A 24,963-nucleotide genomic window follows, 5' to 3' on the forward strand; every position below is an offset into this window, starting at 1 on the left:
AACACTGCACTTCTTTTCTTTACAAACACTTTCATTTCCCAAATCACTTAATTTTCAGTATGGTTCTGTTTTCACAAATAACATCAGTTCAGACCTACAAAAACAAAAAACCCAAAACAAAGCATGCCACTTGGCACCACAGTAAGCAGCAAAGCCCATCTGGGAAAACGCTGCTGGACCATACTCCTTCTCTTCCTCTCCTAAATGAAAATGACCAGACAAAGCCATCGTGCTTGTCACAAAACTCGGCTGAAAACCTGGAGGAGCCAGTGAAACAAAGCAATTTCATGGCTTCTTGGCAGTTATTCAGGGCAAATTTGTCAAGTCATCATCGCTACCTCTTTCAGTAATTAACAAAAGAATATTAAAAATTTAACTCCCAAAACCATCGTTGATACCAGTAACTCCAGGAAAACTCTGATATACAGGTGGTTTTCCAGCTACCAGGAAAAAAAAATGGGTTTATGGGTTACAAAGTCCAAAAGCCTTCCTTCCAGATGAGTGTTTCCGCATTACTGATAGACTTAATGACAACTGGTACACTAAGCAAAATTTTCTACCATTACTTTTAGGGCTCCCAGAGACATCAACACAGATCAATGACATTGATAAAGAGCAGCTATCTTCTTACCTGTTTGATTTTATGAACAGTTACTGCTTTCTTACCAAGATTCATTAGCACAGACAGTTTAAGTATTTCTATACAGCAGAACTAACTATTGCCTTTCTCTCATTCAGCATCTCTCATTTCCAGGTCATGCTGCATGAAATCAATTTACCAGTTGTTTTGGTTTCTGGTCCTGCCATCTCTGACTGCAAATGCTCGAGTACCCTCTTGTGGTTACACAGAGCTCAGCTCCACCATACCTACCTTACAAGCAGTAACGTATCTATTCCAAGATTTAAACAATAACCATTCCATAAAGCCACAGACACTAAACACCCAAGCTTTTATCAAACACCTTTTCCATAGAATTTTCCTTCACTGACCTTCAACGCAAGTGAATGAGACATTACCTCTAATTTGTGTGGGGCATCATCAGGTAAAGAGGCAAAAACAAAGTCTTCAAGGGCTTTAGGTTGGTTTGATTTAGGTTTGGAGTTCTGTGAGAGGACTTTCTGATCTCCTGCTTGATGCTGAGAGCCTTCCAATGTGTGTGCCTGGTTCTGAAGGAGTTTCTGCAGCTTCCTTTCCTTCCGGATGTCCTTTGCTTTGCGACACGGGGGCTTGCTCAGATCAGCCCCTTTCCCTAGACAGGCACGGGAAAACATTTCACATCACATTTTGCAACAAACAAGTGGTTGTCGCATAATCACTGAAAATAAATGGTTAAAATCACTCTTAACTGCAAGCTGTGCTCTGAACATACCATGATCTTTCACATTTACAGCTAGCAACAACACGTGATGCCAAGCCAAACTGCAGTGATTGTTCCTCTGCAGCACTTTAATACAGAAACACCTTGGCCACTACTCCATCCCAGAGCCAAGGTTCTGTTTAAAACTTACAGTGAAAAGATTTCCTGTCTGTAAAAAGACTGAAAAATCAGTCCATGAATCCTTGCACCACATCCTCTCTCAGAAACCAAGGAAAGGTCGTTTAATATATGGTTTGATGATGTATCATATCCAGACAGCTACGAGATTGGCTTGAAATATTGAGAGGGATGAACCATCAAAACCGCAAAACTGAATTCATAGACAATTGTTTGACTGCCGTAGAAACCCAGGTGGCTGCACACCAAACTATCAGAGAGTGCAGCGACAGGATGAAGGGAATGGTTTTAAGCTGAAAGAGAAGAGATTGAGACGAGATCTTGGAAAGAAATGCTTTCCTGTGAGGGTGGGGAGGCACCCTTCCAACATCCTACAACTGCACCAGCAGACTTCATGATCGAGCATTCTTACCTCTCCACTAAAGTTTTTCAGTATTCGTTTCATCCACACAGCTAAAACGATTGACCAGGAAAGGACAAATCCTGTGTGACTGTTCCATGGGCAAAACAGCCAGAGGCAGGGTTTATTTAAAATACTTGTATTCATACAATACAGTGCAGAACTGGCTTGCAACTTAACAAATTATACCACTTATTCTTGTGCTTTTATGAAAATCATGGTTTGGACTGGAAGGGACCTCAAAGCCCATCCAGTTCCAACCCCTGCCTGGGGCAGGGACACCTCCCACTGGATCAGGGGCTCCAAGCCCCATCCAACCTGGCCTTGAACACCTCCAGGGATGCAGCAACCAACGCTGCTCTGGGCAACCTGGGCCAGGGCCTCCCCACCCTCAGCATGAAGAATTTCTTCTTAATGTCTAATCTAAATCTTCCCCTTTCCAACACATTTGAAGAATGAGTACTTCATCTGTATCAGGATCTGTTTCATGTCTTATAGCTTCTACAAGTTGTAAGTTAGCAAGAAAAACGTCTTAGAACAATGAATGTGCACACAGACATAAACAACCCTTCTTTTCTATTGAAACTGTGCAGAAACAGCCCATTATTCCTACAGGACAATGTCCTGCTTTGTTTACAAAGGAATAAACATGCAATTAAGCAATTGTATTACAGAGTAAGCCTACATTTTCCAAAATGAAAACTAAACATCTTCCTATCTGGAAAGTTTTAAACTAAATTTGACCTGTGACACCATCTACCCTAAAAAAAAAAAAATTAAAGATTAATTAAATCAGCTTTGATATATTTATTCTTCTTTTAAATTTCATGTAAATCCTCCAGAAAGAAAGCACTAATGAGTGTTTCCTCTAAAGTAAACCCTCTTTTCCTGAAACAGAGCACAATATTTCAAGCTTTCTTTATGTGCATTTCCATGTTTACAACTTTACCCCATATTGTTCCTCACACAACTGAGGACCCACCCTCACCTTTCCAGACCAGCAGCAGATTTACACTCACACTCATTACCCAAGCCTGCCACCTGCTGTCAATGCCCTCTCCATTTGCTCCCAAAATGAAGTTTTTCACCAGTTATTTAAAAAACAAAGCGGTTTTGAAAAACTACACAAGAAATAAAAGTTATAGAGACTATATATAAACTACCTGAGAGCTGTAAGAGTTTTGACTGCATTTTATAAAATACACTACTAAACATCCTGGACGCGTTTTCCAGGAATGCATTAACAGCTCTGATTCTGTCCTTCCCAGTCTGAACTTTCCTTTTGTTTAGATGCAAAATTCCTTGTTAAGCTGGTGGGAACCTGAACCTATTGGAAAGAATGTTCATTACAGACAAAATAACATCATTTCACTTGAAATTAGCCAAGCTAAAGAAATCTTTGTGAAGGAAAAAGTACTTTGAAGTCCTCATAGTGGCACAACGTGTAGCACGTGAGGGCAGTTGGGAATCACTGTGACATCCCAACATGTGCAGAATATCTGTGAAGAATCCAGCCTTTGTCTGGATTTTTACAAACACTAATGGCCACGCCTTAACCTTGCTCATTAACTTGCACTCCTGCAGCATCAGCCGAAGCTCTGTCCAGCTTTGTCTGAAACAACCACACCTCAGGTATGCAAAGCCAGAGTCACTGCATCTTACTGGAGAAAGGGAAACTTGATGTACAGCTCATTCCACACACAAAAGTAGCCCTAGCTGGAAACTGGTCCCGATGCCTGATGAGATTTGACCACCCTGACCTATCTGACTGCCATCCAAAGAGCTTACAGAAAACTCTGTGCTGTAGATATGTCTTATCAATAACTAAACAAAAAAATGAATATAACCAAAATCAACACAATTTCCCTGAAAAACTAAGAAACCAAGTAACCCACAGCACCTCTCAATTTATCCACTATAATTCCACAAATCAGCAAGAGTACAGGGAACAAGGAGAAATGATTATTGAATCACTAGGCAAGACAAGAAGTTAGTTTTCAACAAGTTGTGAAATCGTGACAGTATATTCCAATTAACAACAGAATTCCAATAATAATTCCAATTACTGACAAAAACTTGACTACCTGGCTTAGGTGGTGCGTGAACGATTGTAGCTGAACGTGATGGTCCCCCAGGGACTGGCGTGTCTTTATCTGCGCTTATCTGAAGAGACCTTGATTCCTCCTTCTGCTCATTCACCTCTTCTTTTGTTTCTCCTGTGTCCTTATCTTCATTTTCCACCCTCTCTATGTGATCAGCGCTCAAGGGAGTCACTTCGGACTGAGAGACATGAAATTCACTTCTGTATGCAAAATCACATGCGACGGCACCTTCTACGTGGGATTCCATAGGCTCTTCTAGGAACAATTAAAAACCGCACAAGTTAATTTCTCTCTATATAACTGCAGCTCACACCTTGCATAATTAACATTAAATTAATTTCTTTCCAATTGTACAACTGTTTTTCCACAGATAAACTGACTGTTTGCAATAGTCTGAGAACAGAAAGCTTCCTGTGCGACCCTGAATTACCAGCACCAACTCATTCACCTTTTATTTTCTGCACTAAAACAGGTCAGCCAACTCACCTCATGCCCTAACTCCAAATAAAGACACAAAAATAGCAACACACACACAAAAAAAGGGAAATCACACAGATACCGAACCAACACAAGAGAGTTTCACCCCAACCAAACAGGGCTGGTTTTGCTGTTGGATAAATAGAGTGTGACTGCTCTGCTCCATCTGGAGTCCTGTGTTCAGTTGTGGGCTCCCCAGTTCAGGGAAGATGAGGAATGACTGGAGTCCAGCGGAGAGAATTGAAGCATCTCTCTGAAGAGGAGAGGCTGAGAGACCCGGGTCTGGTCAGCCCGGAGAAGAGCAGACTGAGAGGGGATTCCATCGATGCTGATCAATATCTGACAGGCAGAGGTCAGGAGGAGGCGAGCAGACTCTGTTCAGTGGTGTTCAGCAACAGGACAAGGGGCTCTGGGCACAAACTGGAGCACAGGAAGCTCCAGCTGAACATGGTAAAAATCTTCTTTCTCACAAGGGTGGTGGAGCACTGGAACCAGCTGCCCAGGGACATGAGAAGTCTCCTTCTCCAGAGAGATCCAACCCCACCTGGAAACGCTCCAATGTGCCCTGCTGGGGGTGACCCTGGTCCAGTAGGGGGCTGGACTGGATGAGCTCCAGAGGGCCCCTCTAAAGACCTCCATGTAGGGATTCTGTGATTGTTCAATCACCTGGAAGAAGAGCCCTCCTTTCCCTGACTGTTCCTCCTTTTCTCTGCCAGACGCCATCCTACTTTGTCCTCTCCAGATCATCACTTTTACGATAGAGGCAAAAATGGGGTCTAATCCTCTACAGCAGCCAGCCAGAAAGTAAGCACATGCCCAGAGATTAAAAAGGAAATAAGCCGGTCTATGCAAAAAGTAAGGCAAAATATTCTTCAGCAGAGCAAGTCAGCCACAGAGTTTGATCTCCAAGCTCTTGATTCAATACCAACTGCAAAGACACAGCCTGGCCAGACTGTTATAAAAACAAAGCATATTAGGCACTCGATCGCTCAAGCAGGTATTTGATCCCCCTCTTAAACATCAGCATCAGCTTTCAAATGCCAAGAACTCCTTACCTTCATTTGCTCCTTTTGAAACATCTCCTTTGGAAATGAATTTCAACATTTTCTTCAGAACTTTCTTGTGAGATTTGGAGGCCTGGAATTGCAAAGCTTGGCACCTTAAAAAGATAAAAATACGATAATTTATTTTCTAAAAGATTATTTCAGAAAAAAATGTTAGAGGAATCACTTTAAAAAGTTATATGCGTACGTGTTTTTAATGACTTCTTAAATTTCCCTATGTTAAATGATGAAATATTTTACCAACGCTTTCAAGTTAATAAAATGTTATTGCCTTGTACTGCACAATATCATTCTTTATGTTGTGTTTTGTGTGTATATCACTATGATTACTAAAATATAACAAGATGTCTCAAGCACTGCATAAAAAAGCTTTCCTAGGAGATGAATATACTGAATTTTTTCACTTATCCATCTCATAGATACAGCATTGATGCTAAGAGCAGGAAAGCGTATCTACAATTATTCCTACCTATTTAACCAACAGTCTCTCTTATCCGGGCAACTAAAGCCGTTTGTGGGACATGGACACACTGGCTCCTGCAATCACTGAGCCTGAGAGCAACCACAGAAGGGAGCCTGCAGGAAAGCTGGAGAGGGACTCTTGATGAGGGAGGGAAGGAATAGCACGAGGGGAATGGTTTTCAGCTGGAAGAAGGAAGATTGAGATGAGATCTTAGGAAGAAATGTTTTCCTGTGAGGGCGGGGAGGCCTTGGCCCAGGTTGCCCAGAGCAGTCGTGGTTGCCCCATCCCTGGAGGTGTTCAAGGCCAGGTTGGATGGGGTTTGGAGCAAACTGATCCATGGGAGGTGTCCCTGACCATGGCAGGGGTTGGGATTGGATGGGCTTTGAGGTCCCTTATGCACCAAACTATTCCATGATTCTATGACTCTCGCTTCAGATCACAACCCAGAAGCAAAAAGGTGAGGGCACACACTTTGCCAGCCGCTCACAGGACAACATCACCCACCTGCTGATATGCCTGCACATAAACCTAGCGACACGTATGGTATTCAAAGCATCATAAAATACTGACAAACTTTTCAAGCATTCTGTATTTAAAGCAGTAAAAACAAATGGTTGAACACACCCAAAAGCAGTCAAATCACTGACAGTGGTATATTTTGAGCGTCTTACCTTATTGTGTATTGAGGACAACACGTTTGATTCATGATGGGTTTGTAGACATATTTTCCACTTCTAAAAATAACAATGAACATATATTGATTTTTTGTCTCTCATACCCCAAAATAAACGATAGATCAACCTTTTCTGCTAAAATAATATCAAACTCTTACACAAAGAGTAACAAAAGTAGAGAAAAAAGTTCTTCAGGTTTTTGCTGCTATACTAAAATATTACCCTTCTAAAATAACCAATTATGTTCAACAGTTTGACATTACAAAAAGCTGCAGAGCACTGGGAAAACACTTCTATTTCAATAACTCAGGAAACCTTGTTAACTGTTTTCACATATCTAAACTTTAAATTTGGATTCTATGTTGAAAATAAGCTAATAGCATGACTTTGTATTTTCATTTTTCATTTACCTTCGCCATCCTCTGTCTATGAGATCCTGGTAATCTTGAACTGTCATCGAATGTGCCCACATACCTGAAACACACAATACAGGAATACACTTGACTGACCACAGTTATGCTTTAAAACATGAAAATACGAGCACGTTCAACAGAAACAGCACTGCAAATCTGACTGGTGACAACCGAGTGAATGTTTCTCGAGTATTTAGCATATTCATAAATCTCATAGATTAGTGATTTCAACACCCATGTTAACAGTGAAAAAAGACCAAAACCAACATCAACCTTGACAAGCAATCAACTCTAGTGCTCTGACTATACAAGTTGGCTTCTCTAGGCTTGTCCAGCCTAGAGAAGAGAAGGCTCTGGGGAAACCTTAGAGCAGCTTCTGGTACAAAAGGGACTCCAGGAGAGCTGGGGAGGGGCTCTTGATCAAGGAGTGCAGGGATAGTATGAGGGGAATGGTTTTCAGCTGAAAGAGGGGAGATTGAGATGAGATCTTAGGAAGAAACGTTTTCCTGTGAGGGTGGGAGGCTCTGGCCCAGAGCAGTGGTGGCTGCCCCATCCCTGGAAGTGTTCAAGGCCAGGTTGGATGGGGCTTGGAGCCCCTGATCCAGTGGGAGGTGTCCCTGTCCATGGCCAGGGGTGGAACTGGATGGGCTTTGAGGTCCCTTCTGACGTAAACCATTCTGTGATTCTAAGTGAAAAAGTTGACCTCTCCACTGCTCTCTTTCCCAAAAATACAACAAAATGATATAAAAAGGCTCCTTAATTTTGTTAAACAGCCAGAAGCCTGGGCCAGTGATATGAGACACAGCTACAGTTAAAAAAGTGGAATATTTTGATTTAAACTAAAGTAGAGTTAAGAATTACTTTCATCCAAGTAACTGTTCCTTTTGAAAGGTAAACAGAATGTCCTTAAGACTGCATAGGTTTTTATCGCATGTTCTTTCAAGCAGTGTTTTCCAGACCCTGTCCGTTCCATGGAGACAACAGCACCCGAGTCCGTGAGATATGTGCTGAGCAGAGGGGACTGTTCTGGAACCACCTCCACCTGCAGCCTTCCCCATCTCAAATGATTCTGCCCCTCTATTCCTCTCTTGTGAGACCTCATCTGGAATACCGTGTCCAGTTCTGGAATCTTCAGCGTAAGAAGGAGATGGAAGCATTGGAGTGGGTCCTGAGGAGACTACAAGGATGATCTGAGGACTGGAGCATCTCTGCTGTGAGGCCAGGCTGAGGGAGTTGGGGTTGTTCAGCCTGGAGAAGAGAAGGCTGCGAGGAGACATTAGAGCAGCTTCCGAAGGTTAAAGGGTCTGTGGGAAAGCTGGGGAGGGATTTTTTACGAAGGCCTGGAGTGACAGGACTGGGGCCAACGGGTATAGACTGGAGAGGGGCAGATTTACACTAGATATAAGGAGGAATTTCTGCCTGCTGAGGGCGGGGAGGCCCTGGGCCGGGTTCCCAGAGCAGCGGTGATTGCCCCGTGCCCGGAGGCACTCAAGGCCAGGTTGGATGGGGCTGGAGCCCCTGACACAGCGGGAGGTGTCCCTGCCCACAGGGGATGGGACGGGATAGGCTGTGGGGTTCCCTCCGACCCAAACCGCTCTCTGACCCGCTGTCACGCCCGGTCAGCCCCTCGCAGCGTTAAGCGAGCTCTGGGGAAGGAGCGGCTCCCGCCCCGCCCTCCGCCCCGCACCGTGGGACACGTTGCCCGTGTCGCTCCTGCAGTAGCCGCAGCGGTAGCCGTCCTCCCCGCCGAAGAACTCCACGACGCTGGGCGAGGCGCCGCCCGCCGCCATCGCCACCCGCGACCCCGCCCCGCCGGAAGCGCCGGCCGCCGCCATCTTGTCTGCGGGCAGCGCACACGGGAAGCGGCGGCACCGCCATGTTCGGTGAGGGCAGCGCCCGCGGCAGGCGGGTCCCTTTCCTCTTGAGTGCGGGCAGCGAACGCGAGAAGCAGCCCCATCGTTAGCTTTAATATACATAGAGCCCAGCCTTGTTTAGTGAGGGCGGCGCCCACCGGAAGCGGCGTCCTCCCCAGCTCTAACACGGTCTCTGTTTCGCCATGTTCAATGAGGGCAGCGCCTACAGGAAGCAGCCGCTCCGGGGCCCGCCATCTTCACTGCAGGCAACGCCCACCGGAAGCGGCGTCCCCCCCACCTTTAACGCGCTCTTTGCTGCCATGTTTAATGAGGGCACGGTCCGCCATCTTTAGTGCGGGCAATACCCTCTCAGGCGGCTCCGCTCCGCCCGGTGGAGCCCGCTGCCCGCTTACCGGCGTTGGCCTTGCCTTGCCGCGCGCCGCAGTAGCCGCAGGGGGAGCCGCGGCCGCAGCCCCGGAACCGCAGCGCCCCCGGCAGCGCGGCGGCCCCCTCCATCATTCCACCCCGGCTCTCCGTCGGCCCCTGCGGCGCCTCGGAGCCGTCCAGGCCCGCCCTCCGCCCCGGGGACGCGGCCGCAGCCCCACCCAGGCTGGGCTGGAGCACCTGCGGGGCCGGGGCACCGCTGCCCCCTCGGCCCCGCCTCCCAGCCGCACGGCGAAACGTTCCTTCCTAAAGTCTCATCTCAATCTCCCCTCTTTCAGCTGAAAACCGTCCCCCTCGTCCCGTCCCTGCACTGTCTCATCCAGAGCTCCACCCCAGCTCTCCTGGAGCCCCTTTCAGCACTGGAAGTTGCTCTGAGGTCTCCCCAGAGACTTCCCCAGCTGAACAAGCCCAACTCTCTCGGCCTGGCCTCATAAGCAGAGGGGCTGCAGCGGTCACATCATCTCCTTGGCCTGTGATCACGGAATGGTTTGGGTCAGAAGACATCCCAAAGCCCATCCAGTTCCACCCCCTGCCATGGGCAGGGCCACCTCCCACTGGATCAGGGGCTCCAAGCCCCATCCAACCTGGCCTTGAATACCTCCAGGGATGGGGCAGCCACCACTGCTCTGGGCAACCTGGGCCAGAGCCTCCCTGCTCTCATTGTGAAGAATTTCCTCCTTAGGTCTAGTCTAAATCTGCCCCTCATCAGCACGAGCCTCTATAAACAGTCCCTCCCCAGCTTTCTTGTAAGCCCAAGAAAGATCATCCAGTTCCCACCTCCTGCAACAGGCAGTGAAGCCATTCATCCATCCCAAGGGGCTGACAGACCTCATAAAGCACTGGGGGTAAAAGTTGCAGACAGAACTGTAGAAAGCAATGCTCCCTTTTATAGTGCACAGTAAGCAGTTACAGTCTGAAAGAGAAGTCAAACGTGGTGTTTAGGCTGTCTAGAGGGGCTCCTCTGGACTCGTTCCAACAACTCCATGTCCTTCCTATGCTGAGGGATCCAGAACTGGACACAGGACTCCAGGTTTGGTCTCACAAGAGAGGAACAGAGGGGCAGAATCCCCTCCCTCGCTCCACTGGCTGCACCGCTCTGGATGCAGACCAGGACACGGTTGGTTCTGGGCTGCCAGCACATGTTGGCAGCTCACAGAATCATTTGGTTGAAAAAGACCTTTGAGGTCATCAGCTCCAATCGTACCTGTCTACTACGAAATCATGGCTCCACACACCTCTTTTACCCGCCTTTTAAACCCCTCCAGGGATAGGGACCCTACCACCTTCCTGGGCAGCCTCTGCCAGGGCCTGAGAACCTAACCCATTCCGTGATTCTGCTGCCCCCCAGACGTGCGCTCGGGCTGCAGCGCTGGCAGCCCTCACAAGAGCGACTTGGAGAAGAATCTAGACTTTATTTATTTTGAAGAAAATATTTCCCTGGCCTAAGCCAGCTGTCCCACCTAAGGCGCAAAACAAAATACATACAATGGACTTCGGAGAAAAGGGAGGGGGAATTTTTGTCTGTAATTGAGACCAAAGTTCTGAAGTCAAACCTTGATTTCAAGAAGAGTAAGAACAGAAATATATATCAAATTTCTCCTGCGCACCTGAGACCTTCTCAATCACCTCTACTGTGATAATGGAGTTGTTAACCATGTAAATCCTGCTTGCAGGCTGCTGTTGGCAAGAGACAAGGGAAGAAAGAAGGGGGATAGCATCTCCTGTTTCTGAAAGCTTGTAAGTGTTAATAAACTTCATATGAAGTAGTAAACATAGCCGCAATAAATAGAAAATATTAGGTAATAGCCCTCTGACATGTATAAACAAAACTGCTTATATTAAGTGTCGAGATGTTTCAATAAAAATAGATTTAATTTTACAATATATACATATAAAATATCTTCTGGAGGAAAAATTTTAAAATATTTTCATTAAGGCACCTGGAGGGGAGAGAAAAAGAGAAGACAATAAAACAATATGCATTAAGATTTGGAACTTACCAAGCAACTGTGACAATAAAATAATTCAATCTTATCCCTTAAAGGATTTTAGAGGGAACCAGACTGTCTAGCCTTCCCCTGCTTCCCTAAGTCCTTCCTTATGCTACCCTATTAATTCACAGCTGTCAGTAGGTTACAAAGAGAGTGTACAAAACCTAACTGCACTCCAAGTACAAGTATAAAATCAAAAAAGTATAATTTAACTGACCAGCAAATGTAAAAATAAAGGGTTTTTTTAAGTTAATTACTGCAGAGATGACAGAGATGACGTTTTCTTCCATGAAGAGATAAAGAACTGCTCCAGATGTCATACAGTAGCCGTGCTTACAGCTTTTCCACATTTCTAAGTTGCAGGTGGTTTCCCTGCAGTTCTCCCACGTGCCTAAGGAATGCATGCGCTGTGCTCTTTACTTAGTTTGATGTATGAAAAGCACTTACTTGGAGAATTACGCCATCTCCATTTCATCTTCATTTCTAGGACAGGGAGGGCTGATCATGGGCTCTGTTATTTCATATGTTTCTACGATCTCCTGCTCAGGGATGACATGATTACGTAAGTTACAAGAGCTTAATTGTTTCAATTTAATTGCAGTTACCACCTGCATTTAATCAAGTTTCTCATACTAATTACTCAAGTTTCTTCTGTGCACTCAGTGAGGGACAAAGAGAAGAGTTGTACATACTCCAACCTATTCTGCCTAAGGTTTATGACAAACAGCGTTTGCTAAATCGTATGGAAAGCTTCCCCTCTGGAAGCAAGGATCACATAGAAGGGAAGAAACAGATTCCATACTGATGCAATCACAGTAAAAACAGTAAAGGCAAGACAAGACATTGCGTAGCTTAAAAGCACTGAATCTGACCACATTTCAAGGATCAAGGATGCAATTGCTCTCTCACTTTTCTTGCAGTGAAAAGCATTCATTAGGTCAGCGATTATTCTGGAATCCACACAATTAAATGTAGTGATAATATAAATAACAACCCCTGTCCTCAGAGTAGGTCACCGCACGCATCTCAGATGCATCCTTACACTTCATAAAAGCAAACATTCATCCGAAGCACCAAGCGCTGTTATACCTTCCATTCCTGATGGCTCAGAGATAACACAACCTGGCTCCGTGCTCCATCACTGTAGTCATCCTTCTTCCCCTCATCATCTTTTGAAGGCTCTGTTCAAAACACAGTATTTTATAACACTCATAAAGGCAGTTTCCTCCAGGAATAGCTTCTCAACAAGCCAATCGGTTACACAAACTCCACTAAGCCAGTCACTAAGCCAGTCTCTAAGCCTGCACCAGACGCTGCTTAATGCATTTCTTCAGTTTTGCCTCCCAAAAATCTAGAAACTAACAATTTCTCACAGTCCCTAGAAGACCCAAGTATTGAATCCTTTACAAAAATCCCTCCAAAATCTTAGTCCCATTGATGTCCTGTGGGAACAAAAGCCAGAGACCTTGTATGCAGGATGGCATTTACTTTCCAGCTGTTTTGAAGCTGCAGCCCTTCCCAACTCAGACATAGGAGAGTTCACAAACAAAAATACCTTTTCTCAGTAAAGTGTAACAGCATTTGAATACTTATGAGCTAAAATTGCAATTGAAAGGAAGGGTAGTGATATTTTACTTCTATTAAAAATTAATTTGCAGAGACTAGTGTAACGGCCTTTTCCCATATTTTAATGTTTGAAGAGACTCAATGCCTTCAGCTACTCCTCAATCTCTTCATGCCTTCAGTTACAGTCAACATGTTTCCCCAAATCTCTGCTCTTGCAGCTAAAAATGCACCTAGAACTTCATAAACACATAAAATGCAACTACTTTCCAATGTTGTAACAAGAAATAAACAAATAAAGTGAGACTTTACCTATTATTGGTAATTTATCATCATCCAGCTTTAATCTTGCTAAGCCATCCTAAGAGACAGTGGATTTAAAGTTTCAGAAACTGGAATATCTAATTAGGATAATGCACTAAGATTTCATTTTTAATCACTCTAGTACATCATTATAAATAGTACATCTATTAAAAATCAGTCTTCACTGGCACTCCAAATAAGAACAGTTATTTATGTACAGCACTTCTTGACAAAAGCGCAGTCGGCAACTGCTGGATTATAAACAAACGGATTTATTAAAAATCATTACTTTTCATTAAATACACTTGACTTAACCCTTTATAATCACATCACTATTCACTATAGGTATGATCGGACTTGATGATCACAAAGGTCTTTTCCAACCAAATGATTCTCTAAACCTGAATTTAGTCAAAATACATTTGCAAGTCTTTCCCTTTCCCTCTATTAACTTCATTTATTAGTTTGAAGTGCAGACCTACAGATCTGAAGAGAGCATAAACCACTGCACTGCCGTGCTTTCCCACAGTCTCAGTGACTCTTCAGTACTCTCTGGCTGCTCTTTTATAATCCAAAATCATGTGAACTGGAATCCCTTTTCAAAAAAGGCATTGACAGCAAAAATATTACTATTGTTTTGTTGGTAAATTGACTGTAGTAGAAAAATCAGTTTAAAAAAATGAGTCTGCCAACTCTGTTTTCTTTTTTATTCAATTACCAAAATGTCACAGACTGTTTGTAGGATTAGGATTCCCAATATGTCAATAATAAAACCATAAAAACATAGTTTTCTAGGACATAGATCAATAGTTCTAGAGAATTCCAAACTCCAAGATAGGATTTAAAGAACATTTCGTGCCTTACCCTTATAATGAAGGATACGTGAAAGATGTTTTCCACAGTGCGTGCGAAGGAGTTGGGATCAATCACGAGGTCAAAGAAGGAAATAGGTGTGTTAGCTGGAGATATAAAAATGGGTTTGTTACAAACCCCAGCACACAGGCAGCATATCTGGAGCTCAGACATATAAACACACGCTTAAAGCCAGCATGCCTTTGAAATACTGACTGGGTATTTACATCAATTCAGCTACAAGGGTGAATTCCTGCAGAAAAGAAGTGTCTAGAGAATTTTTTTCCATCTTTTGCCACAGAACAAACACACACATGGACAGCTGGGACAGGGCAACCACAGTTTCAGTACAGGCTGGGGGATGACGTGATTGAGAGCAGCCCCAAGGAGAAGGGCTTCAGTTGTCGGGGGATGAGAAGCTCAACATGGGCCAGCAACACCTGCCCACAGCCCAGAAACCAACCATGTCCTGGGCTGCGTCCAAAGAAATGTGGCCAGCAGCGAGAGGAAGGGGATTCTGCCCCACTTCTCCATTCTGGTGAGAACCCACGTGAAGTCCTGTGCCCCAGCTCTGAAATCCTCAACATCAGAAGGAGATGGAACTGTTGGAACAGGTCTAGAGGAGGCCACAGAGATGAACCGAGGGCTGGAGCCCCTCTGCTACGAGGACAGGCAGAGAGTTGGGTTTGTTCGGCCTGGAGAAGAGAAGGCTGCAGGGTGACCTCAGAGCAGCTTCTAGCACTGAAAGGGGCTGCAGGAAAGCTGGGGAGGGGGTTTTACAAGGGTCTGGAGTGACAGGACGAGGGGGAATGGCTTTAAATTGGAAGGGGGAAGATTTAGATTGGACATTAGGAAATTTTTTACACTGAGGGCAGGGAGGCCCTGGAACAGGTTGCTCAGAACAGTTGCCCCATGCCTGGAGGTGTTCAAGGCCAGGTTGGATGGGGCTTGGAGCCCCTGATCTGTGGCAGGAGAGTGGGACTGGATGGTCCCTTCTGACCTCAACTATTCCATGATTTGATTGCCTTCTAGAAATGGGGCGCTCTAGTAAGAGGGTGATGGTAGGATTTAGATTTCCCTTGCAATCAAACAACAGCTGATTAGTGCTGATAACAAATACACAGCCAGTTGGTATTCAACCTGCAACACAAACATTTCCACTTGCAAACCCCATCTTACTTTGTTTCTACAGTTCAACCACCCTGAACTGTAGCAGATCAAGAGTATTAATTCTCTTGAGTTAATGCTGTAATAGCTTTAATTGAACCACACTTACAATCATTTTTAAAATGAGTCTGCAATAACCCCAAGATCCTCTCTACTTCTTTTTCTGTAGCTTCCTGATGAGACTCCTCCATTTTTTTCAACTGGAAAAAAGAAACAGAGTTTCACCTCAAACAACCACTGTTGCAGGACAAGGATATGAAAAGGGCCTTTTATGAACACGCAAAAGGCAAATTTTTCTCTTTACACCACAGAGTTACAGACACCCTTATACAAACATCAGACATCTTACAAAGTGCTTCAGAAATTCATCCCCAGCTCACAGCATCAAACCAAAAGGGCACAGTTTGTACATTTTAAGCCCCATTCCAAGTCTGTGCTTGCTTCCCCACAGTTGTGGCACTGGGTGACCCCTCATGGTGCAACGGCCTGGGAGTTTAGTGAGGTTCATTTATAGTATAAAGGGGCAGTTAAGATCCTTTTTTCTGACAAGGCACCTATGTTTACACATATGAAACAGCATGAAGTGTGACATGGTCAAAGGACTTAACTACTGTAATATTACAGATTTCCTCATTGTTTGTCAAGCAGCCTACTCTAACTCTTCCTTCATGTACTGTAACACACCAAATTCCCTTCTTCAGAACAGCTTTCAGCAACATGCGTGCTGCTCCTGTCAGCTAAAACTCTCCCTTTGACCACCCTGCAACAGATCAAGGTCCAGAAGCTCTCTCACATCGCTAACACAGATTAACGTGCATGCTGATCACCAGTGTTTACCCAAAAAGCAGTCGCTCTGGAAGGGATTCTCTCAAACCCTCCTGCTCCTCTTCTTCCTAGCACAAAAGCAGGATCACAACAATTCCTATCGCTGTTTGAGTTACTATGAAATAAGCTGTATTTACAGACACACTCAACATTTTGCCCCCATGTGTTGCTGTTATCAGGCAGAGGCTCACCTTAACAATACAGTTTATTTTGCCAAGTTCCAAACATAAGCCTCTCTGAGTATTCCCAAACGCCTGCCTCTCTGCCAGCATAAGACCAAAAGAACAGGGAAAACAGTGAAAACAGCAGTTGCGTGAGCTAACGGGTTTGCTACTGTTAACCACATTTCTGTTCAAGTGTCGCACGCCTCTGGACACTCCTTAAATAAAGTTGAAAACATGCTAATGTAAAGAAGTTTCTTTTTTGTTTCCTTTCAAAGCAACAAGTATCAGAGCAGATAAGATAATCGGAACTTGAAAAATCAGTCTGTGAATCCTATTTCTGAACCTGCAATCAGTCTGTGAATCCTATTTCTGAACCTGCAATCAGTCTGTGAATCCTATTTCTGAACCTGCAATCAGTCTGTGAATCCTATTTCTGAACCTGCAATCAGTCTGTGAATCCTATTTCCTCCCACGCAGTGAAATACTGCAGTCCACACAAAAAAAAGCAAGAAGCCTAATAGCATTGTCTGAATCTTTTAGTACTTAACTACAAAATCCAAACCCGAACAGAATGGTTTAAAAGTCCCTTGCAATAACTAAGCCGTAACAAATTGTTAATAAAGATAACGCTTCACAAACCTGAGCAGGCATTGCCCGTTTTGCTTCTCCCCCTGCGGCCTTTCTCTGCCTCTCAATCCGTTGCCTTGGTACAGGAGGATCAGACTTGAAAGATCCCAACCTAACAAAAATAAAGAGAACATACACATGGAAGTGTTTTACACCAGACGCCAAGAACTCTATATACTGAGCATTGATGCCCTGGTAGAAATGTGTAGTAGTGATTGGTGTCTAAAAACAAAGCCTCATCATGTGTACAGATTTCTGTAAACAACCATCCCCAAAAGCTGCTCCCAGTGGATGTTGTCAGGTCCATACTGTAATTTATCAACAGATGACTAAAATTTGATGCAATTATCCCACCCTGGTTTTTAAACTGAAAACTTTAAGCCTTTTCTTAAAACCAGTTAAGAAATGGAGTGTGCAGTTCACATCCTTCAGTCCAAAGCTTCTCATTAAAAAATATGACGGCACACGCGTGCTAGACTGAGGCACTTTCCTGAAGTGCTTACCTCTCTCCATTGACTACAAAAGGAACTTAGGCTCCTGACTTTGGTTGCCTGTAGTCCCCACCAAGTTAGAAGCCTAAAAGAGAGGGTGTGAGTCGAGACCTCTTGTTGATGCTCTGCGACCGGAGATTGCACTCTGCTCACACCCGCGATATTGGGGTCAATTAAGGCTATGAGCTTCTGCTGCAAAATAAACTCCTTCCTTAAATACACTTACATATAGTGAAAAGAAGGTGCTCTTCTGAAGTACTTCTCTGTTTCTTCTCCCAGCTTATGCCAGGCATTACTAGGTAAGTAGCCACCTGAAATGCCCTCAGAATCGCTATCATTTTCTTCTACTTCTATGCGGTTTATTCCCATGAATGTTAGCTGCAAAAGAAAAAGAGCTGTAATGAAAATTCATTTAGTGAAAGATCAGGGGATGCACTAGCGGCGTTATGGTGCTTGTGCTGCCAGAGTAATATTTCCTATCCCTGTATATTTGATTTCCTTGATGTACTGCAAAAACCTTACTGCACTCCCATACAGACTTCTTGTGACCAGCAGCCAATGACAAAAGAGCTGTGGGAAAACAAAACAACCTGTATTTCAATAGGATTTCAACGAAAGAATCACAGAATCATTTAGGTTGCAAAAGGCCTCCAAGATCATCGAGTCCCACCATAAACATCACACTGCTAACTCCGACACTAAACCCTGTCCCTAAGCTCCATATCCACACAGCTTTTAAACCCCTCCAAGGATGAAGACTCCACCACTGCCCTGGGCAGCCTCTGTCAAGGCTCGACAGCCCTTCTCATGAAGAAAGGTTTCCTAATACCCAGTCTAAACCTCCCCTGGAGCAACTCAAGGCCGTTTCCTCTTGTCCTATCACTTGTTACTTGGGAGAAGAGCTCAGCACCCACCTGACCACAATCTCCTTTCAAGAGCTGCAGAACGCAATGAGGTCTCCCCTCAGCCTCCTCTTCTCCAGACTGAACAGCCCCAGGGCCCTCAGCAGCTCCCCAGAACTCCTGGGCTCTAGACCATTTCCCAGCTTCATCCACCTCTAGATGAGCTCCAGCCCCTCAACATCTGTCTTAGAGTGAGGGGCCCAAAACTGAACCCAGGATTGGAGGTGAACCTTCACCAGTGCTGAGTCCAGGTGCCAGTGCCTTCCCTGCTCCCTCTGGCCATACCATGGCGGGTCCAAGCCAGGATGCTGTTGGCCCTTTTGGCCATCTGGGCCACTGGTGGCTCATATTCAGCCACTGTCAACCAACACCCTCAAGTCCTTCTCCTCCGGGCAGCTTTCCAGCTGCTCTTCCCCAAGCCTGGAGCACTGCATGGGGTTGTTGTGACCCAAGTGCAGGACCCAGCACTGAGCCTTGTTGAAGCCCATACAATTTGCCTTCGTGATGTTCAAGGTAGTAAGGCATTACTTGAATTGCACTGTAAAGCTAAGGTGCCTCACAGTCTCTGAACACTACACACTTCCAGGAAGCCCAGCTCCTCAAAAACCATAAAATAATTTATTTGGCTCAACCCTGCATCCAGACCTCCCTAGGGAAAAACTTCAATAAAGCAATTAACTTGATGGAGTTTTATGTTGCAGAGCTCTAGACTTGACCCAAGACTCCCACTCATTAATCTGCATTAACATAAAAGAAGAATTTCAGGTAGAAGAAAAAAATGCCTGCTTCAAAGTCGGTCTGAGCTGAGTTTTCTACCCAGACACCGTACAGAGAGATTAATGCGTCAGGTCTAAGAGCACACTCATATCCATAAGTCCCATTTCATGTCAGTGACAAAAGGTCTTGAGAACTCCATCCAAAAACATATAAAGAAGTGGAAAGGATTAAAAAAACTGCATTGCTACTGGGAAACAACAAAATACTGAGTGTAAATAAAGTGCACAAGAACAGCATGAACTGACTGAACTGGGATAAAGCATTGGAAGGGAGGGGGAGAGTCTGTATTTTAAGTTGGATTTGCCCTATGCACACTGGCAATGTTTAATACATAGCTTAAAACAATTAACAATGCTAACCAGAAAGCTAATCAAAGACATTCATAGAAAGCATATTAAATTCCATCAGAACTGTTGCATACTGCCTGACAACCCAAGGCTTTTATTTCACAGTTCTGTATCAAATGGGGCAAACCTCCAGCAAAACTGTTGGCAAACCCAGAGTACGGAACTCACCAAGTCTTCTGCAAAGGCCAGTGAATCAAACGCTGCCATCTCAGAGTGCAGCTCGTTGGCCTTCTCTTTCCCTAGATTTGATGCTAAGACAAGAAACTGGGCATCCAGCGCAGCCTCTCGCGCACAGGAAACTGTTATAGGGATTGTTTTGTGTTAATAACAGGAAATTGTCAAAAATACAACAATCAAACTTAGCACCCAGACTATCCCAGGCGCTAAGCTCTATAAATCACTGTATTGCAATGCCCTCTAACAAACTTACTCGCATAATACTTGTAATAATATTTGCATTAAAAAAAGAGAGAGAGAGAGAAGAGGAGAGGATGACACTGACAAAAGCAAGCACAGAAAAATAACATATTATCTTAAAGACTAAAACGCATTTTTCATCGATGTTTCCCACCTCTCCAAGTGAAATGGACCCATCTAAACTGATACCTTTTATACTACTTACATGTATTGTTCTACAGAGTCAAGACAAAGCAAGGAATATTTCTACAAGCAAACACTAAAGTAATATTTATTTTCTGAAATCAGCTTATTCAAACAATTCCCCTTAAACTGAACATATCTATTTCAAATTATATTTTAATAATTCTGATAAAGTACTACCACCTCAACCTCATTCTCTCACCATTCCTTGTTTACAAGGCATCATCCCCTCACACCTGGCCAAGGAACCACCTCTAATAAGGACCACAGCATTTGGTTTACCTCCACTAAACAGTTTATTGGCCTCTTGCAAAGCTTCTGTCAGTCTGTTGCTTTTGGAACTCAGCATATCCTCACGATTTTCTGGGAAGAAGAGAGAAATGAAATCCAAAATTACTTACAGAAGCAACAAGAAATACGTACACCTTAAATCAAAACCAGCTGGTTCGTGGCCCATCATACATGCAGAAATATAGAGTACCTTAATTGCAAGAGTTTGCAGGCTCCAATTATATTAATGCTTATTAATGCACAGCATCACCAGCCGGGAGAGGGAGAGGATTGTCCTGTTATGCTTCACACTGAGCTTCTCAGCCCCAGCACCCCAAGCCCTTCTCCTCAGCACTGCTCCCAATCCATTCTCCACCCAGCCAAGACAGTGCTTGGGATCATCCCGACCCAGGTGCAGAACCTCAAACCTGCTGAACCTCAATGACAACCTCTCCAGCCTATCCAGGTCCCTCTGCAGGCCACCCCTTATCTGTCATCCCCTCATATACCAGCTTTTAACCCCTCCAAGGACAGGGAGCCTCTCTTTCCCCTTATCACCTCATCCACAGTCTTTTAACCCCTGTAGGGACAGGGACTCTCCCTTACCTTTGAGCTCCTCATCCACTGCTTCTAACCCTTCCAGGGACAGATAATTTCCCTTTTCCTTTACTCCTTAGCCCGTCATCCACAGCCTTGTAACCCCTCAGTGGACGGGGACTCTGCCTAATCTCTGAGTTCCTCATGCACAGGTTTTAACCTCTCCAGGGACACAGACTTTCCCTTACACCCTACCCCCTCATACACAGACTTTCAAACTCTGCAGGGACAGGGACTCTCCCTTATCCCGGAGCTCCTCAGGCATCGGCTTTAGTCTCTCCGGGGATAGGGATTTTTACCTTTTCCCTCGAGTACCTCATCCACCAGCTTTAACCCCTGCAGGTCAGGGACTGTCTTTCATCCCAGAGTATCTAATCCACCTGCTTTAACAGCTAAAAGGACTGGGACTCTCCCTTAACTCCAAGCTCCTTATCCACCAGCTTTAACCCCTGCGGGGCTAGGGACTCTCCTTTAATCCCTCATCCACCAGCTTTAACCCCTTCGGGCCGGGGACTCCTTTAACCCCTAATCCCCCGGCTTTAACCCCGGTTCCCCCCGCTCCCCGGCCCCGCTCACGCTGGACGCTGTAGATGAGCTCGCGGTACTGGTTGCGGATCGTCCTCCTGCTGCGCTCATCGCCCTGCGCGCTCCCGGACCGCCGCTCCTGCTCCTCCTCCCCCCCCTCCTCCTCCTCCTCCTCCTCTTCCTCCTCCTCCTCCTCTTCTTCCTCCTCGTCGCCCTGCTCGGCCGGCGGGCGGCCCGGCAGCCGCCGCCTGTGCCGGGGCCCCGCGCCGTTCCGCGGGGCGGAGAGCGGCGGCCGGCGGGGCCCGGGGCTCAGGGGGGAGCAGGGCGAGGAGGAGGACGGGCCGCTGCCGTTCGCCTCCGACATCGCTGCCCGGGGCGGCGGCTACGGCGCCCGCTGAGGCTCAAACCGGCCCGAGAGCGCGCGGAATGGGCGGTGCGGGGCAAGGCCGAGACAGGCCGCGCCGCCGCCCAATGAGAGCGGGCGAGGCGGGAGGGGGCGGAGCCAAGGCGCCTTGACAGGCAGCGGCATCGACCAATGAAAGTGGGGTGGGAGGGGGCGGGGCCTGATGAGTCCAGCTGCCAATCAGCGGCAACGTCTCCGCCCAATAAGGACGGGGGCGGGAGGGGGCGTGGCCTGCGTTGTCCGGCCGCCAATCGCAGGCAGCATCACCACCCAAATAGAGTGGGCGGGGCAGAGGGGCGGGGCCTTCGGGATGAGCAGCCAATGACTACCCAAAAGGAGCCAGAGGGGGCGGGGTCCGAGGGGCCGGGCCGCCAATCAGAGGCAGCACTTCCACCCAATGAGAGCCTGCGAAGCGGGAGTAGGCGGGGCCTGAGGGGCCTGGCTGCCAATCAGAGGCAGCCCTGCCCTATAAGAAGTGGGCGGCTGGGTCTAGGCTCTGTGGAGTTTTGGTTCTGTGGAGACGGGGTGGGTATGTGTGAGCCTTGAGAGCCCTCCCAACCCATCTCACGCTTCTATTAAATTGCTCCTTGTGCCTTGTTTGAAGACTCCTATATTCCTTGTTTCCCAAAATACCTTTAAACCGCTCTATTCCTTCTAGAATTAGCCCTTTTGTCATGGGAGTGCTGCGTGTGCTCCAACTCCATTTCAAGCTCCAGAGCAGGACAGCTTCGCCGCATCCCTCAATCACTCTGGGCACCCCGTGGGGCACAAGGTGTCAGAAGCACCCCGAGGAACTCCGTTACAGCCTGAATTTTGACATTTGTCTGCAGCGTCTCTTCTGCCTCTTGTTAAATTGTCCTGTGCAAGGACAGGAGTTGGACTTGATCCTTATGGGTCCCTTCCAACCAAGGGCATTCTATGATTCTATGAAATTAGCGGCTGTATAGCATCTAGCAAGGCTAAGCCCTCCTTCTGCCATTCCTCCACTACCACTCTGGGCTGATGAAAGTTTTTGAGCTCCCTAAAACCAAAGGGATGTCCTGACAAACCCAATATTTTCTGGCTCTCCTCATATACCATCTCCTGTGATTCTATAGTTTAGTAGAGCTGGACTCAATGATCTCTAAGGTCTTTTGCCACCAAAGATTCTATGATTCTATGGATCATAGAGTACTTTGGGTCAGAAGGGACCTCAAAGCCCATCCCGTCCCACCCCCTGCCAGGGGCAGGGATACCTCCCATGGGATCAGGGGCTCCAAGCCTCATCCAACCTGGCCTTGAACACCTCCAGGGATGGGGCAGCCACAGCTTCCCTGGGCAACCTGGGCCAGGGCCTCACCACTCTCAGCATGAAGAAATTCTTCTTTATGTCTAGCCTAAATCTGCCCCTCTCCAGTTTATACCCATTGCCCCTCATCCTATCACTCCAAGTCTTTGCAAACAGTCCCTCCCCAGCTTTCTTGTAGCCCCTTCAGATACTGGAAGGATATAAGGGATTATTTTAAGTCATGATTAAAATAACAATGTAGTAGATGAAAAGTTGATTTCTAGAAACTTTCCTGATTACTTTTTTTAAATGATAGCTTTTCATTGCAAGGACTTTAGGGATGGATTTGTAGCTTTCTCTGCTTATTTTTCAAATTTAGATTGCAAAATGTAAAGATATAATATATAGTGCTTCATTATGTGAATAATACTGTTGAGTTCCTCTAATTATTGTGGTGTTTCATTGGAGTATTTTGAGCAGGCGTTCTAAAGAAGAAAAAGGGCAACGAAGCTGGTGAAGGGGCTGGAGAACAAGTCTTTGAGGAGCAGCTGAGGGACCTGGTATTGTTTAGCCTGGAGAAGAGGAGGCTGAGGGGAGACCTCATCACTGTCTACGACTGCCTTAAAGGAGGTTGTAGAGAGGTGGGTGTTGATATTGTCTCCCAAGTGACAGGTATTGGGACAAGAGGGAATGGCCTCAAGCTGCACCAGGGCAGGTTTATACTGGGCATCAGGAAAAATGTCTTCGCAAAAAGGATTCTCAGGCCCTGGCAGAGGCTGCCCAGGGAGGTGGTGGAGTCTGCATCCCTAGAGGGGTTTAAAAGGCGGGTAGATGAAGTGCTTAGGAATATGATTTAGTAGTGGACAGGTACAGCTGGAGTTGATGATCTCGGTCACCAACTGAGATTGTTGGTTTTTCCAACCAAACGATTCTATGATTCTATGAAAGCATCTTCATAGATCAGACTGGTTGAATGTACAGTCATGGATCTACCTCACCTTCCCTAAATCAGCACTTCTGCTGCACTACAGGCTGCAGCTGTCTTTCAAAAGATATGTTTAAAATATTGCATTTCCCAGAATAAAATGATTGAATTAGAATTTGGTGTCTGGGACAATTTTCTATTCTTATACTTAGTGTGACTAGCAGAGTGCTGTCAAATTTGCATTGCAAATTCTCTATGAGTAATACACTTTTGGGTCCTGACACAGAAGGTTTCAAGAGAGGATCCAAGCAAGACTGGTGCTCATTGTATATTGCAGCACGCAAACACATAGTAGGAAATATTCCCTATTCCAAAGGCTTTGTACAAAATACAAAATGCTGAGCTGGGTGGGAGGCAAAGGAGTAAAAGGTTCAATATGAGGGGAATGTTTTGACACCTTGCTGAAGAAATCCTGTTGCATCCAGACTTGTAGAAGCACTAATCTTGTGTTTCTGGAAATGATTCTTCCGTTCCTGCAATCTGTGAATGACCTTTCTTGGTGCTTAGAGAAGCAGGGCCTTTTATTTGTTGGGTACAAAAGCAAAATACCCCACAGAACACTCTTTGTCTTAAATACACAGGAAAGTAGCAAACAAAATTCTTAAAGAGGCAACCCATGTGGACCAAAACTGAAACACTAAAACGTGCAATGAATTTAAATTCACATTTAGCAAGAATTTCATAGACCATAAAAGGATTTCAACAATCACTGTCGCATTCGTACAGTAGCTTGTATTTATATGTGAAAGAAGACCATCCCACAGAGACCAGCGGAGTTTAATCTGAATTCAGCTTTCAGTTCCATCACAAAAAGCTCTTTCTCTGAAGCTACACATCACTTGGGAGTGGTAGGAATGAGAGGAGAAGCCTAGTGCTGCTCTTCACATGGAGCAGCCTGTCACAGCACACACCGTGCAGCTA

At 45.6% G+C, this 24,963-nt stretch overlaps 2 protein-coding genes across 6 annotated transcripts in view; both read right to left on the reverse strand.

Annotated features, from left to right (window-relative positions):
• The window catches only part of ATE1 (arginyltransferase 1), a 55,458-nt gene extending 46,027 nt beyond the window's left edge, over window positions 1–9,431 (reverse strand). For 4 of the 5 annotated variants that reach the window (XM_069863767.1, XM_069863765.1, XM_069863764.1 and 1 more), the window contains exons 1-6: window positions 8,777–8,922; window positions 7,087–7,150; window positions 6,674–6,736; window positions 5,531–5,634; window positions 3,981–4,253; window positions 1,018–1,250 (exon numbers count right to left, since the gene is read on the reverse strand). In XM_069863767.1, coding sequence (XP_069719868.1) covers window positions 1,018–1,250; window positions 3,981–4,253; window positions 5,531–5,634; window positions 6,674–6,736; window positions 7,087–7,150; window positions 8,777–8,879 — 840 coding nt within the window. In that variant the 5' untranslated portion in view covers window positions 8,880–8,922. Of the gene's footprint in view, window positions 1–1,017; window positions 1,251–3,980; window positions 4,254–5,530; window positions 5,635–6,673; window positions 6,737–7,086; window positions 7,151–8,776; window positions 8,923–9,355 lie in introns of those variants that run through there. The other variant, XM_069863766.1, reaches the window with a different exon arrangement.
• Window positions 9,432–10,778: 1,347 nt separating this feature from the next.
• NSMCE4A (NSE4 homolog A, SMC5-SMC6 complex component) lies at window positions 10,779–21,814 on the reverse strand. The gene is made up of 11 exons (XM_069863990.1): window positions 21,439–21,814; window positions 20,278–20,358; window positions 19,564–19,694; window positions 17,596–17,747; window positions 16,891–16,990; window positions 15,372–15,462; window positions 14,108–14,202; window positions 13,253–13,301; window positions 12,467–12,558; window positions 11,825–11,916; window positions 10,779–11,326 (listed from the first exon to the last, which is right to left on the reverse strand). The coding sequence occupies exons 1-10, from the start codon at window positions 21,749–21,751 to the stop codon at window positions 11,833–11,835; spliced, it is 1,188 nt and encodes a 395-aa protein (XP_069720091.1). The 5' UTR covers window positions 21,752–21,814; the 3' UTR covers window positions 10,779–11,326; window positions 11,825–11,832.
• Window positions 21,815–24,963: the final 3,149 nt, after the last annotated feature.

Source organism: Phaenicophaeus curvirostris, chromosome 9 (assembly GCF_032191515.1).
Source record: "Phaenicophaeus curvirostris isolate KB17595 chromosome 9, BPBGC_Pcur_1.0, whole genome shotgun sequence".
NCBI classification, from domain to species: Eukaryota; Metazoa; Chordata; class Aves; order Cuculiformes; family Cuculidae; genus Phaenicophaeus; species Phaenicophaeus curvirostris.

Bases quoted from the DNA above. Each gene is read 5' to 3' on its own strand.
- NSMCE4A (XM_069863990.1), bottom strand. From the start codon at position 21,751: ATGTCGGAGGCGAACGGCAGCGGCCCGTCCTCCTCCTCGCCCTGCTCC. The intron at 17,748-19,563 runs GTGAGTTCCGTA...TTTCTTTTGCAG, and splicing joins TGGCCTTTGCAGAAGACTTG to CTAACATTCATGGGAATAAA. The intron at 15,463-16,890 runs GTTTGTGAAGCG...TCTTTTTTCCAG, and splicing joins AACGGGCAATGCCTGCTCAG to TTGAAAAAAATGGAGGAGTC.